Here is a 17,083-nt window from a genome sequence, read left to right as displayed (position 1 = left end):
ATTAATTTCTAAATTTCATTATCCAGGTCACAAAAGCAAAGTTTGAAGGGAATAATGGATCTTTTCCATTTACTTATTTTCTGTACTTTTACAACATAAACAATTAAGAAATAACACATACTATCCAGGAACACAATTTGTGTTACATAGTGTTATTTAGAAAAATAAATTATTATCATCAATTTTATAGGTTTATCAAATTCTAAATAGTTATATATTCACCTTAGTGAATAAAAGACAGCTAAAAACACCATCCATGTAACATATTTACGAAACACGACCATAGGTAGTGCTGAAAGGTGATGTTGAAATGATATTTTCTTATTTGATTATCACGCGACTTCATTAGGTGTTTCAGTTAAAAATATAAGTTTGATGTCAGAGCTCATAGGTTCACTCATTGTTTAGTAGAATGGTTACAACCATGTAGTGTTATTAACACTTAAGCAAAAATTATATTCAACGTTATGTGATGCATGTCATTGAAGATATGCTCGTATTGCTGCATATTATATCTTACGTCGTATGGAATCTATTGTTAAAACTGATGGGAAGGTGTTGGACATTAAGTAGATACTACTCTAGTTTAAAGATATAATATAATCGTCTGTGTTTTAAGGTCATCATGCACGCCACCTATGATCGTTTTTTTTTGTAAATATATTAGATATTTGTTTCCATACACCTGCGGCCCGGCATGGTCAAGCGTGTTAAGGCGTTTGACTCATAATCCGAGGGTCGCGGGTTCGAATCCTGGTCGCACCAAACATGCTCGCTCGCCCAGCCGTGGGGCGTGATGTTGTGACGGTCACTCCCACTATTCGTTGGTAAAAGAGTAGCCCAAGAGTTGGGGGTGGGTGGTGATGACTAGTTGTGTCTTACACTGCTAAATTAGGGACGGCTAACGCAGATAGCTCTCGAGTAGCTTTGCGCGAGATTCAAAAACAAATAAACACACATTCTATACACCTGTACCAATTAGTAAAGCTACAGGTTGTATGGTTCTTCCACCGCCAATGGGTTCACATCCAAACATATTTTGTGCTAGCCTTGTATGTGTAGTGAACATGAAAGAAGACAGTAACAAATGAACCAAAATTCAAAATAAAGTGTGGTAAAAGTAAAATGTACTTTAGTAAGAGAGGTTTTGTCAATTTCCGATCAAAGCAAGCTAGATCAAAGCGTGTTGATCAGAAACAAAATTAAATCTGGTAATTATTATAGCTAATTTAATAAGCTTTTCTTACTTATAACGATTATAACTGATTTATTAGCTCAATAGTAAGAAAGATGTAGAGTTCAATACAAAACTAAATAAATTCGATGTTCAAAATGTCGTAAAGGAATCCTTATTTGTCAAATAAGAAAATCAGTTTATGAGCTTTATCCATTTTGTAATTGTGAACAAATTCTAGAATATCTAATAAGCTGTTAATTGTAAACATTGAAGCATAAGTTTGGGATATTTGTATTTGGAAATAGAATGTGTTTTTTACTTCAAAACTGAGAATGTATGTTTTATTGAAACTTTCATATTTAAAATTTAATTAACGGTGTTTATACCTAAATCAAGGTAATATTAAAGTAAAATAGATTTTTTCTACAGTTATTCCTAGTAGATAAATATGTTTTACAATTTCACGAAAACTTTGATAATTAGATTTTAGAATATTATTAACATATATATAGAAGTGTAGCTGGTGTACAAAGTTTTACTGTAGCCATTATGATTAAAACTGGTGACGGATGAACATTCAAGTTCGAATAAACATAAACCTGTAACTAGTGGGCTGGACTTACCACCTACATCGGCTGAAACTGTCATATGCAGGTAATCTTTTTATTTGTTGAAAGACGTGATGACTGAATTGTACAAATGTGCTGTCTAGTAATATACATACAACTCGTGAAAATGTGTTTATTGTGCAACAGTGGTAACTTGTAGAAGTAGAACAAACATAAAAAATGAGATACACGGTCGTCAGATTAACTTCACATCTGATAATAATTAATGATAGTTATTGTTTTTTTAAATCTACAACGTGCTGTATCTAAACCACTTTTCATATTATTTAATCAGTTGTTAGATGGTAGATGCTCCCAGTGAAATATAATAAAATTAATTAATTAAGGAGGTCACTACTACAGAGGTCACTACTACAGACCTTTGTGAATGATAATGAAACTTTATTTCCTGAAATTGACATTCCATCTACTATAATGGTCAAATATTTATGTTGATAGCATAGTGAAGTTTAAAGTGCTTAAGTTAAAAACCACTACTATTATAAAAATGAAAAACGGACGTTTTTACTCTAAATTTTAAAACGTAGAACTGAAAACCACTTCTGAAGACAGATTTCATTTTTTTTTACTACGTTGTTCACATAAATAATTCTTCCTCGGTCGGACAGTAGTAAGTTTACGGATGTACAACGTTAAAATCCAGAGTTCGATTCCCTGCAGTGGACACAACAGATAAGTCAATGTGGCTTTACTACGAAAAACAAACGAACACAAGTAAATGTCCAATATAAAGGTTGGAATGCGAGCAAGAGATAAGTAAGGTTATGTATCCCCTTTAGTAAACAAGTTATAGTAACTTGTTTTGACTTTATTCTGTTTTATTAAGTTTAGTTATGCCATCCCATAAGTGGTTGTGGTTATTTCTTTTAAGTTATACTGTACCGTCCCTTAAGTGGCGATGGTTGTACCATTAAGTACAACTATACTGTTCCTTAAATATCAGTAGTTGTTCTAACAAGTGCAATTGTAATTTTCCATTACTAGCTGTGTTTAAGCCATATTTTGTTACTGATAGACGGTAATCCCTACTGTTTTATGGGTCCTGCTTCAGCAGATACCTCTACTAATAAGATACCTCTTACATTACCCGTATTGAAAGCTATACCTTTGTTTTGTTTGTGTATTTTTCACGTGCAACGCTTGTCGTTTTTTTTAGTTGTTTTTTATCATACTGTAACATATTTATTTGTTTCAGTACAGATATTATTACAGTATCTTTGTAGGTATATTCTTATATCTTACATAATTTAAGGTGTTTTCGTACATTATATTATAACAGGTATATTCTTGTGTAATGTTAGCACGGTTGCAATCATAAAAATACTTTAATATATATTATGTCGTATATAGAAAACAAAATTTGGGTATCTTTGCTTTTTTATTATGACGTGATGGCACTAAAATCCATGTTTACAAACATACCGAATTATCAAATCATTTAAGTTTCTACTTGAATAGATATGTTAAAATGTTATGGTTACGGGTGGTATATCATGTACTGTGTCTTCTGTGACTCAACCAATACACTTACAGTAGAAATGAAAGGTACTTTTTGTTCCCACAGGTCCTTTTCTAGTCATTTTCAGGTCTTGATTTTAATCTGCTATGCATTTTGTTTCTATGCTAAAACAAACACTCATTGTATACCAGTATTATATAAAAATTCTTAATAATAATAATTGTAAATAATTATTCTATAATTTTTAAACAGACTTAGCGAAAAAAAAGTGGAAATAGGGTTGTGACCTTCCTTCACCTCTTAGTATACACCAGAACTTAGTATACACTAGAACTTACTTAGTATACACCAGAACTCAGTATACACCAGAACTTACTTAGTATACACCAGAACTTACTTAGTACACACCAGAACTTAGTATACATCAGAACTTACTTAGTATACACCAGAACTTACTTAGTATACACCAGAACTTAGTATACATCAGAACTTACTTAGTATACACCAGAACTTACTTAGTATACACCAGAACTTACCTAATATACACCAGAACCTACTTAGTATACACCAGAACTTACCTAGTATACACCAGAACTTACTTAGTATACAGCAGAACTTAGTATACATCAGAACTTAATATACACCAGAACTTACTTAGTATACACCAGAACGTAATATGCACCAGAACTGTTAATTTATCTGTTTCTTGTTAGTTTGAACCTCCAATCTGCTGGAAGTTTTTGTGGCAAAGTAGCTCATTGCAAAATAATAACCCTTCCCAAACGGCCTGAAGATCGTGTTTACATTCAAAGTATATGGCGGAACACAACAAGCTCGTATAACAATAAATAACAACATTATTAATTCAACTTTGCAGGTCCATACGAGATATTTGTCCGCGAGCTGGTGGCTATGGACGGAGTTGATAACAGTGAAATTATCCTTATAGATAGTCTTGGGTATGTAATATTTCTATTTATAACAAACAGAATTAATTTATCTTTACATAATTTGTTTCCTTTTTTTTCATTCTATATCATGTTCTTTATTTGTTGTTGTTTGATTATCAACTGGCAAAACCTCCATTAAAACATTCAACATTAATCACATTATTTGAAATAAAATCTAATTAAGTTATTAAAGGTTGTATATTTGGATAAAGTAGTTCAGTGACTGTACGTTTTCAATTCGTATTCGGATGGTTTCGAGTTTGAAGCTGGCCTCATGCCATGATATTGCCTTCTTGACCAAGACACCACCCTTCCAATTTATCCAGATGTGTGATGGACACCGACTGGGGAGTTAACCGGTTCTGAACTGGCATCCCGTCCAGAGGGCACGAGTCTTCATTCTCATACACTTATGGCACTTGATACCGGAACCAGAAATCACCAACCAATGTACCTTGCAAAGGATTTACGAGGATATATATTTAATTTGAATATGTGTATACAGTTTTATTTAGAGGTTTAAGTCTTGCTAGAGAGTACAAAAAATTATTATGCTATTTGAGGTCTATGTTGAAACGAGCTAATCGTGATTTGTTTTTAACAGTGCCTATCACATGTGGTTGAGCCTCGAATAGGTGGGAAGGGTAAAATGCACCCTAGTAAGAGGGTTTTCTGAAGTAGAATGCACACAGCCGTAAGAATTACGTCGTATATCAAATTTAACCTGTGTTAACTACTCTCACATATGAATAAAAACGAAGAGTAATTATAGCTACTCAAGCTAAAAATATTTCACATTTAAACTATCGCTCGCCATCGGCAGCTGTGAACCCGATAGGCGGCCAGTGGGCTACATTGTAGCCTGCACTGTGATTAGATACTGCAACAGTAAACAAGATAATGTTTAGAAAATGATTTAATCCCAACAAACTTAAAGTTGATGGTCATCACCTGAAGTGGTCCAGTGTATCAGATAATGGGGAGACCTCTGAGCTACAGCCAGTTATGGGAAATTAATTGTCCTCGGAGAAACGTAACAAAAAATCGGGTAGCTAAATAGACCTCTGTTAGTGATAGGTAAAGCTTATTTTGTGAGCTTGTTATTTCAGTTGCCAGAGTAAACTACATATTAACTGCAGGAAAACTGAAAAGGTTTCATACAGAAAACTGTTTGTAACATATATTTTAAACTTCAAACATAAGTCATTTTTAAATTAGGGATTTTTAAGGTTTATTAAACGGTTTATTTGTATAAAGAAAGAAAATACCTATTTGTAAAATTCTGATACGATCTCAGCTGTTAAGCTTCTGGTGACTCAGTGGTCACTCTGAGGGTTTTTAACACTCACAGGATAGGTTATCATTTAAAACATACTAACCTATATAGGGATATTGTTGGCGTGTTAGATTAAAGGAATATATTTTCACTGCTAAGAAACTACATGTAATAGAATTTTAAAATTTAAGTAGATAATTTATTTTCACTTAAAATTTATATGCTTGGTTTATTTGTCTGTCATCTAGTTGTCCTACAGACGTGTCCATCATGGGAGCTTTAGAGAAAGTAGACGGAAACGGCAAGGCTCTTCGTGCTGCGTTCGCTGCCTTCAAATTCCCCACGTCAGATATCGTACGGTTCAAAGCTTCTGTAACGCCATGTTTACCAGTTTGTAAGCCGGTGAGGTTCAAATAATGACATTCATCTAAAGTTAATAAGAAAGCAACGAACTAATTATATTTAAAACTTGAATATACATTATTTGCCAAAAATTTATTTCCCCTGGCAACTAAACACAAAACTCTGTAAAACTTGTAGTGTTAAACTGTTAAAAACTATCGTCAAAATAATGGCTATGTTTTTCGAAAATTATCATGAATCTTCCAGTCTGTTATGTTTTACTTTAGTAAAAATAAGTTTTTCTTAACATTTTTTTTAAAGTAAAATTGTTGGGTGTTTTGAGTCCTGAAATACATGAGAAATATTGAAGTTATCTAAAATATTATTTTTAGCTAATATGCTTCTCTTTATGGCCAGGTGATTGACTCGCAATCTACAGGTTGTTTGTTCAAATTCCCGTCCCACCAAACATGTTCGTGGGGGCGTTATAACGTGACGCTCAATCCGACTATTCGTTGTTAAAAGAGTACTCAAGAATCAGTGGTGGATGGAGCTAACTAGCTGTCTTCTCTCTAGTTTTTCACTGCTAAATTAGGGACAGCTAACGCAGATAGCCCTCAAGTAGCTTTGCGCGAAACTCAAAACATAATTAGTGATCAGTGATGTCAAGAAAACCCACTTGTAGAGAAATATATATGTAAAAACGGCTCGTTTGGGTTGAGAAATATTTTTACGTTTCGACCTTCTTCGGTCATCGTCAATTTCACAAAGAAAGAAAGAGGTAACTGACCGGAAGCTGACCACATGTTCGAAAGGGGTTGTATAACTAAGTGTCGGAATGTAGAAGGCGTGCTTATACAACGAAGCATAAACCAAATCAACACCAGGAATGACAGAGACAAAAATATCTGCCACAACAAAAAACTAGAAAAACTAAGATGCAAACAATAGAAAAGACACCACGACAAACCGTTGACTAACCTCATAATTAACAGATCCGACCGACAATTAAAAACAGACGAGATACTTAGCACCTATGTACATTCCAACCATGGAAATCAAAACATGTTTAGAAGATCTAGCCAGGAGATTTGTGATACTTTCCACAGAAAACAAAAACAAGAAAACAACCAAAAAACAACCAACAGAAAGAAGACAACTTAGACAATTTTATTGAAATCCAACAGCCAAACTTCCCAGGAAAAATTAAAAATTAATCTTTTCCAGAAACGCCTAAAAACAACATTTTAAACGATTTTTTCAAATAATTTCCTCACAAAACCATCAACATAATTTCACAAAACAGAAAGCTGAAAAACAATTTTACAAAAAGAGACATTAATTCCATTAAAAAACCTAAAACAAGACAAAAGCATAAAAGTTCTAAAAGCAGATAAAGGAAATGCTATAGTCATAATGAACATGAAAGAACATCCTATCAGACACTAACAAATTTAAACCAATACACACAAATCCAACAAAGACACACAAAACGCAACTTAACAAAATACTACTAAAAATGAAAAAAGCCAACACAATTTCACAAACACTTTATTCCTACCTACGCAAGACTGACTCACGCACACCACAAATATACGGTATCCCCAAACCTCATAAACCAGATTGTCCATTACGACCAATAATGTCCCAATATGAATCGTTTAATTACAATCTTGGTAAATACATAGCTTGGGCATTTTCCAAATATGTAACATCAGCCAGCTCATTCATCAAAGACTCTTTTAATTTCAAGTTTAATCTTAATCATAAAGCCTTAATGGCCAGTTTCGATGTTATGTCCCTCTTCACAGAAGTTCCAACCGCTGAAGCCTGCAAGATAGCCTTAGAACTTTATATCCGAGACCCTAACCCAACTATAGACATTCCCAGTAACCAATTAGCAACCCTCATAGAATTCACCACGATGAAGACAAACTTCATGTTGAACAACCACAACTATATACAAACAAATAGCCTAAGCATGGGCAACCCAGTATCACCAGTTCTAGCCAATATTTTTATGACACAAGTTGAAGCACAAGCAATTAACACAGCATTACATCCACCACATAACTAATACATATATGTGGACGACACGATTGCAAGATTCACATCTACAGAACACACACTTAATTTTTTCAATCACGTTAACTCTATACATCCCAACATTAACTTCACATGTGAACAAGAAGAAAGTAATCAAATATCATTTCTTAACCTCAAAATTACAAGAACCGATACAGAAATCTACTCACACGGGACTATACTTTCCTTGGGACTCAGCACATGAAAAATAACAAAAAAACATACTAAGAAACCAAATAAACACAGCCATAAAACTATGTTCACCAGATAAAATTAACGATGAATTAGACAAAATAAAACAATACTTCATCAACATCAATAAGTTTTCTTCACATACCGTAGAAAACATTATACGCACTCACCTAGACAGGAAGCAAAATCAACCAACAAAAGTAAATATATCTCACGAATCAAAAAATTACGAAACCATATACAGCTGCATACCATATATTCCCGACATCAGCAGAAAAATAACCAACATTTGGCAAAAACTAGTAACAAAATATAACATTCCAGTTAATACCACATTTTTTCAAAAACCAGGCACAAAACTGAGGTCTATACTATGTAAAAAACTACACTGACAAACACCACACCAACATTATTTATAAAATACAATGTGATAATTGCCACGACTTCTATATTGTAGAAACAAGTAGTAAGGAAACCAGATTCAAAGAACATAAAAAGTCACCTTCACACGTTTTCGAACACTGCAAGTCAAATAAATACAACATAACCATAGAAAACACTCAAATACTAAATAAAGAAACAAACATAAACAAACGCAAAATTAAAAAAGCCTTACTTATACAACAACTCAAGCCCAAAATAAACCAATACAAAGGAACACCTTTATACCTATATTAAAAAAATGATATAACAAATAATAATAAAAAAATAAATAATATAAAATTATGTATCCAAACATCTAAGCACGCCCTCTACATTCCAACACTCAGTTATACAACCCCTTTCAAACATGTGGTCATCTTCCGGGCAGTTACCTCTTTCTTTCTTTGTGAACCTAACGATGACCGAAGAAGGTCGAAACGTTGTTCGCTCCTCTACGTAAATAATTTTCTCAACCCAAACGAGCCGTTTTTACATATACATTCAAAACAAAATTATTTTGATGGAGAGCTGCCATCTGGCGACAATAACAAAATTACTTTACGAAAGCTGAGAAATACGAACAAGACGAAGTTTTGAAACAGTTATCAAGAAAATAGCAGTTTTATGTTTGTGCAATGTTTCGACTTTAACAGAGAGACAGAATCCCACACAACATTTAAGGCGCAATCAATCTACTATTCCACAAATAATTGTTTCAAAATTTCAATTTATCAGCTACTTTTTCCTTACAACTAATGTGGCCACTGTACCCAACACTTTACATTCTTTGTTAATTTTTTATCACTCTCAGCAGACTTTCGAGTTATTGAATTTCTTTCAACTGTACAGCACGATTCTTTAAACTATAATGTTGTTGACAGAATGTCGGGCTTATAACACCGTAATTCGGAATTGTTTATACAACATTCATTCGTTATCGGTTTGGTCCACAAGTAGCATCATGTTGATAATTGTTTTGCTTTTATCAGAATATCCACAGTAAAGAATTAACAAAAAAGTTGGTTACGTCACTTAATATGTAAGCAACATAGGAAATACCAGCAGTAATAGTGGAGTGTTAGAAGGAAGGCTGCTAGTCATCACCACCTACACTTGGGCTACTCTTTTATCAACGAATAGTGGGATTGTTTGTTACATTATAACGCACCCGTGGCTGAAAGGGCGAGCATGTTTGGTGTGACGAGGATTCGAACCCGCGACCCTCAAATTACGAGTCGAGCGCCTTATATTTATTTGATGACTGCCATACTATTAGGGTTTGAGTAACCCAAAAAAAAAGTCATAAACTCACAAGCAACTTTAGGTGCAAATAGTTTTTAAAAATGTGTTTACAGTTTTGATAGTTTATTACGAATTCTATGATTAACTGAAGCATACATGTATAACTCACCAACAGGCTAAATGTACATCAAAATCTTTTGATGGAGAGCTCCATAGCCATAATTCTTTAGGAAGACGGAGACGTGAATTAACAGGACAAAATGAACTTTTAGTTGTCCAGTCCATACAAGTGACAGATAAATTTGGGTTCGAGAGAGGCGAAAGAAAACTTTCTGATTTTGATGAAACGTCATACGAAAGACAAAATGATGCAAGTGAGTAATAACTTCACTACTGAGTATAATGGTTCTCTAACAATATAATAAAATAAGAAATATTAAAAGTAAAACACCATCCACAGTACCCGGTATAATGGTTCTCTAACAATGCAAGAAACAAAAGAATACTGAACATAAAACAACATTTATAGTACTGGGTATAATGATTCTGTAACAATGTAACAAAAGAAAAAATATTAAATGTAAAACACATCTTCACTACTAAATACACTGGGTATAATGGTTCTGTAACAATGTAACAAAAGAAAAAATATTAAATGTAAAACACATCTTCACTACTAAGTACACTGGGTATTATGGTTCTGTAACAATGCAACAAAAGAAAAAATATGAAATGTTAAACACATCTTCACTACTAAGTACACTGGGTATAATTGTACCGTAACAATGTAACAAAAGAAAAAATATTAAATGTAAAACACATCTTCACTACTAAGTACACTGGGTATAATGGTTCTGTAACAATGTAACAAAACAAAAGAAAAAAAATATTAAATGTAAAACACATCTTCACTACTAAGTACACTATGTATCTTACCACTAATTGGTTCTGTAACAATGTAACAAAAGGAAAAAAATATTAAATGTAAAACACATCTTCACTATAACAATGTAACAAAAGAAAAAATATTAAATGTAAAACACATCTTCACTACTAAGTACACTGGGTATAATGGTTCTGTAACAATGTAACAAAAGAAAAAAATATTAAATGTAAAACACATCTTCACTACTAAGTACACTGGGTATAATGGTTCTGTAACAATGTAACAAAAGAAAAAAATATTAAATGTAAAACACATCTTTACTACTAAGTACACTATGTATAATGGTTCTGTAACAATGTAACAAAAGAAAAAATATGAAATATAAAACACATCTTCACTACTAAGTACACTGGGTATAATGGTTCTGTAACAATGCAACAAAAGAAAAAATATTAAATGTAAAACACATCTTCACTACTAAGTACACTGGTTCTCTAACAGTAAAATGGAATGGTCTGAATAACATCTATAGCATACTAGAATATTTATCTTACAATATAACAGAAATAAAATATATTAATGTGAAGCAACATCTTCAGAACACGTTAATGTTTTTCTATGAACATAAAAGAGGAAGAAAAATGAACATATCATTGTCAGTATCAACCAAAATAAATACCTACCGTTAACAACTAGGAAGAAAGATTCTCCTGAAAAACATTATTAGTTCCAATTAGAATGTTTGTTCATCAATAATATAGATAAATGTTCCACGCTAATAACACCTCTCTTGACAGTGAACTACAATTTATATGTATAGTGTTGGTGATGTCCTTTATTTCCCAGATACCCGCAATGATGTCTTTTCTTTAGTGATTCAAAGTTATTGTTAAGAAGTTAATTCAGTGGAAATGGTCTAACTCAGTAATATGTGGCGAAACCAAAAATGGACTGGGCATCTTGTTTCCTCGTCACCAAAATGTACATTTTTTTTAAAATAATATTGTGTTTACATTAATAGTTTTTGTGGTTAACGGCAAAAGTACAACACTATACATCGTATGTTTTAATTTTTTTTCAGAAGCAACAATATGTAGTATATTGTTTACTCAGTTATGTGTTTACTCAGGAGTAATATGTAGAATGTTCCTGAGAAAGGAAATTTTGTATATTGGTAGTTTCATAAACAGGTATATATATATATATCTACTACATAAAGAAGAAAAGTCGTTCATCTGTCACACTGATTGATATTTCTGCCATTGTGGTAGAGATGTACACACGACAGTGTTTTCTGACGCGACAAGCAAGATATGGGTATTAGCTCTTTAATTAAAATAAAGTACAGGATAGCTTTTCGACCTTTTTAGGTTATCTTCAGGTTCTCGTCATCACGAATCATCAAATGTTGTCCATTGGGAACCCTCGGCTACAAGTCTATTATAACCCGCATGTTTTACCCTCAGATTTTTCAATTTTGAAAATGCCCAGATTAAAGCTGAGGAGGCTTATAAAAGTCTAGATCAGGAAGGCGGTCCTAGGAGAAGACTCCGAAATTCTTCTTAAAATTCACTATCTTTCCAACCACTGTTAATAATTTGCAGAGCCATACAGCTGATCAAGTTAGAACATGTTTTGAGAATTCATTTTTCGCACGTTTCATTCTGTACTCATTTACAAGAAGAACATTTGAACATAACTTAAAAATATACAGAAATTAAAATACTAATCAATCAATACTTGAAGGAGATGACAAAATATACATTAAAAATGGTGTGTTTTTGAAACACTAGAAATATAATAGTCATTCTTCATACACATAAATATAAGAGTCATTCTTCATACATATGTTGTTACTAGATTACAATTAATTTTTAGGAAACATGTTCATAAAATATTTATTCAGATATAATTTTAAGAAAAGAAATTATTTTCTGTCATATGACAGGAATTCAGCTAGAATGTTTGATACACAATAAAAACCAAAAAACGATTATTGTATATATCATCTCAGCTACCTGTTTAAAGCTTTGCTTTATCGTAACATACAGGAAGAGGTTTAGAAATATCAGTGTCTTAAAATTCAAATTAAACGTGATTTTAAGATGTTTCATGTTAAGTTTGTCAGATAGAAATATATTAAAGCAACTCTACTAGCTCAGCGGTTAGTTTTAGGGCTTATGATGCCAAAAATTATGGTTCGATTTCCGTTTGTACCAATAGAACATTATGTAACTTTGTACTTAACAACAAACAGCCAGCCGATACTTTAAGAATGAAAAGCGAACATTTAGGCTACATATTAATTGAACAATTATATTTTATTTTTAAATTATTGTTTCTTAAAGGTAATATTTGCTAACTTTATGAATATTTTTTACCAGATCCTAACTCAGTAGAAGACGAGTCAAGCTGTGTGAATATCGTAGGCCTGATCATTGCGTGTTCTCTGTTTCTTCTGGCTCAGCTCATTTTGCTCTTTGCGTGGACGTGTGTATGGCAAAGAAGAAAGATCAAATTGGCAGAGGGCGCTGCTAATAGCGCTGACATGCTTTACACTAATATGAGTATGGTTTATTAATATATGAATAGTAACTTCATTCTTTTTCTTGTTCAACTTCATGGATGTATCAATCAAAAGTATTAGTTTTACACTGACTTTAAATAATACTAGGTTGTGCCTTTTTTTGGTTTGGGAAGAATGCCTATCAAGGTTTGATTTTAGTAACTATTATAAAGTACTTTTGTCATAAATGAATTTGCACTAAAATGCATATCATTTTACAGAAATGTAAATTTTTAGTTAAACTTGTAACAGAGTAAAGCACGGAAATTCCGCTAAGAAGCGGTTTATCAAACACTGCGTTTTGTCTTAACATTTCAATTGTAATCATTACTTTCGTGGACATACGTTTAAAAATAAAATAAAAACAAATCTGAATACACTTTAGATTTGCGAGTGAAATATTATAACCTTTTATATTGCAGACCTTTCAATTCAGTTATGGAAAACCGGGAATATGAGATTGTCTCGAGAAACAATGTGTCACCTTAATGGTTTTGGTAGTGTTAAAAAGAAAACCGATATCACGATAAAAACGTATAACCTAAGTTAACATATCACTTCGTCATACTTCAAGTTGACGTGGTATACTGGCTGAATTATAACAGGTAGAAGTATTATATTGCACATTGTGTTAAACATTTGTGATTCATATGATCTATAGGCCCGGCATGGTCAGGTGATTAAGGCACTCGACTCGTAATCCGACGTTCGCGGGTTCGAATCACAGTCACATCAAAGATGCTCTCCCTTTAAGCCGTGGGGAAGTTATAGTATTACGGTCAATCCCACTATTCGTTGGTAAAAGAGTAGCCCAAGAGTTGGCGGTGGGTGATGATGACTAGCTGCCTTCCCTCTAGTCTTACACTGCTAAATTAGGGACGGCTAGAGCAGACAGCCCTCGAGTAGCTTTGCGCGAAATTCAAAAACAAACAAACACATAACCTATATACTATTTTCATTAAGGGATCGGATATAATTTTATACAAAAATAAAACTGTTGAAATATATAAAGTTTTGTGTGTCATAACTGACTAGAGAAAGGGTATTTTTAATAATTCTATTGAAACGTTTTGGAACTTTAAGCTATGTAATCACTGACACATTTTAAAATTGAACTTTGCGATATCACAGGGGGCAAAAGTCACGCAGAAAGACATGACTTGGAAAGCTCAAGTGAAATTTCTTCTTATGATGTGGTCTACAACATTCCGAGGACGTCACTGTCTACATCTACTCACTACTAATGTTAAGCTGGAATAGAAGTAATAAATAACATCCACTGTAAGAAGGTATAGATTTCTACTGTGTTATTATTTATTGGTCCTGAAGATGCGGTATTAGTTTTAATGTTGTCTGATAACTGTTCCAGTACAGCGTAAATAATCTTTATAAATGATCAAACCTTTTTAGTATGTAAAAAAATGTACTAACATTTACAGTTGATCAAATGTTGTGCTTGTACAGTGAAGCGTTATAATCTCAACTGATCAAATTTTACAGTTGATCAAATATTCTGAATGTATAGTATTCAGTCATTTAAATATCTATCTTTATAGGATCTGTTGTATATGGAATGTTTGTAAGTGCTAAAACTGAATTAAATATACCAATTGATTAGAATGACATCTTCTTTAATATTTTTTGTTGCTGTTACCTAACCTTCACCTATACTTTTGCTAAAGTATATTAATAAGAATTTTTTACTTTGAGTAATGTTTTTGTTAATTACTTTGTTAATTAAGTAAAGATATTATTTTTAAATAGTAGCAATATAATAGTCCAACGCAGTTCTATCCAAACGCTTTGCTAAATAGTTTCTCTTATTTTGTGATATTTCAGTAGTTTGGAGTTGACTTGTAAAAATGAATTATATTGCATTTAATACAAAAAAATCATTTAATATATTTATTAAATATTTTTAACTTGCCTGTACCTCGAATATTTTTCTTTTAAACTGCATGCGTAATACTCTAATGGAGGAAAATGTCTTATAAGTACGGCTGTTTTATAGTGAGCCAAAACTCATAAATACAAATATTGATATATTTTCTAAGAGTATTTGTTTTTATAGATTCAGATGTCTTCTTAGACGTGGAATCAATGGAACTTATCAAATAACTTTACTTTTCTTGTATATGTTTCAACTGTAGAGCTGTTAATGAAACTGTCGCTGTTAAATGTGTGAACAATATAAATATTGTCTTCATAGAATCGAAAAGATTCACAATTAAATTGTTGACGAACGAATGCTGGAACAAATATTAGCAGGAGTTCAAGACAAAAAGATATGTTCAGCATGGAGTGATTAGTATATGAAACTTTATCATATATTAGTGACAACCAATATTGAGACTTATGCAAGGACCATGTGTGTGTTTTCTTGTATGACAGTCATTCCTACATTATCGATACAGCTAGTATTTTTACAAAAGAAATAAATTTTCGTATCAAGAACTAATAAGGATTGTATATTTGCTTTCACAGCAAAATGTTACAACGAAAAATACGTATTATGTGTTTTAAGAAGTTAGTAACAACAAACGTATACCTATTCAAATCATGCACAGTTATACTAGTGTCAAGCAGGGAAGATTTTTTTGTTTATAAAACAGTTGTTAAATTAAATGTAGATCTGTCAAGATAATTCAAAACCGTGAAGAATGTGACATTATTATTAAGGGAAAACACTTGTATTGTGCTTAATACCTGTGTTGTGCTTACATTATATTTAGCATTATGAACAGAATGAACTGAGAATAGGAAGATGTTCTAATTCAAAAGATTGAAATCTATGTGTTGCTTTTTGGTTGTTGTAACTTTGGTTGTTTTAAATGGAACTTTTAAAGGCTTATACTGTTAAATGTATTCTATACAAAACAATTCTTGAAGTGGAAATACAAGAGACAGAAATTAAGTGAGCTGTTATAAATATCTAATAAACTAAAGATAATTGTGGTTTTTTACTATGATTTACCTTGATGAACGTTAAGCCGTTTTCTTCGTGCATGTTAAGTAAGTGAAACATATTTTCATTGTTGTTTCATTGAAATGCACGAAAGTCTCCTACATAACATTTCTCGGTGGCTCAGCGTTAAGTTTGAGGGTTTACCACGCTAACAATCGAGATTTGATAGCCTTTGTGGGGGGAGAGCACAAATATTTTGTTGTTTTGTTTTGTGCCTATCAAGAAATTAATCTTCCATGTTAAGAATAAAATATAAAATGCTTGAGTTACCCCCATCAAAAAAGGAAATAAAAAACAAATTTATATTTGATCAAACACATTTATTTATCTTTTGGACAAAAAGGAATATATTAGTGTGACGATCATTATTCCGTTGCCCTCTAACATTGATTTAATTAACTATATTTGTTATAAGACATTAGTACTAGGTCTATGATATCTTTAACACTGATTCTTTATCTAGTCCCTGAGGGATTTTCAAGAATTAGAAGGATGTATAATATATAATATACCAATAATATTTACTATATTCACTGCTGATGACGAGTTTGTTGATGACTCACGCATGAAATAAATAAGGTTGAAATATTTCATTTTGTAACTGTACTATTTTTTATTATTAAAGTAACATTACCAGTATGTCATATTTAACCAACAAGGGTTTAAGCTTGGAACTGTTATACAGTGAACTTACTCCAACTTACAAATTGCTATTACATAAAGGAACTCAGCTTGGTTGTAAAAATATTTGGGTGGTTCAGTTTTAGCGCTCTTGGAACTTGGAGTAAGATTTTTTATAGATATACTATTATAACATGCAGGTATTTCTCGTCTTGTAAGTTTACTGTTTATTCTTGTATTGTGAATAAAAATAAAATAAAAAAGTTTGAA

General features: G+C 32.2%; 1 protein-coding gene across 2 annotated transcripts in view; it reads left to right on the top strand.

Annotated features, from left to right (window-relative positions):
• LOC143249596 (uncharacterized) overlaps positions 1-17,083 on the top strand; it is a 34,683-nt gene extending 17,600 nt beyond the window's left edge. For both annotated transcript variants that reach the window (XM_076499718.1, XM_076499719.1), the window contains 6 exons: positions 4,143-4,224; positions 5,740-5,893; positions 9,951-10,149; positions 13,046-13,228; positions 14,359-14,516; positions 15,299-17,083. In XM_076499718.1, coding sequence (XP_076355833.1) covers positions 4,143-4,224; positions 5,740-5,893; positions 9,951-10,149; positions 13,046-13,228; positions 14,359-14,471 — 731 coding nt within the window. In that variant the 3' untranslated portion in view covers positions 14,472-14,516; positions 15,299-17,083. The remainder of the gene's footprint in view (positions 1-4,142; positions 4,225-5,739; positions 5,894-9,950; positions 10,150-13,045; positions 13,229-14,358; positions 14,517-15,298) is intronic.

Source organism: Tachypleus tridentatus, chromosome 4 (assembly GCF_004210375.1).
Source record: "Tachypleus tridentatus isolate NWPU-2018 chromosome 4, ASM421037v1, whole genome shotgun sequence".
In the NCBI taxonomy this organism is placed as follows: domain Eukaryota; kingdom Metazoa; phylum Arthropoda; class Merostomata; order Xiphosura; family Limulidae; genus Tachypleus; species Tachypleus tridentatus.
Note: the sequence above shows the minus strand (reverse complement) of the source record. Positions and strands in the feature narration are given on the sequence as shown.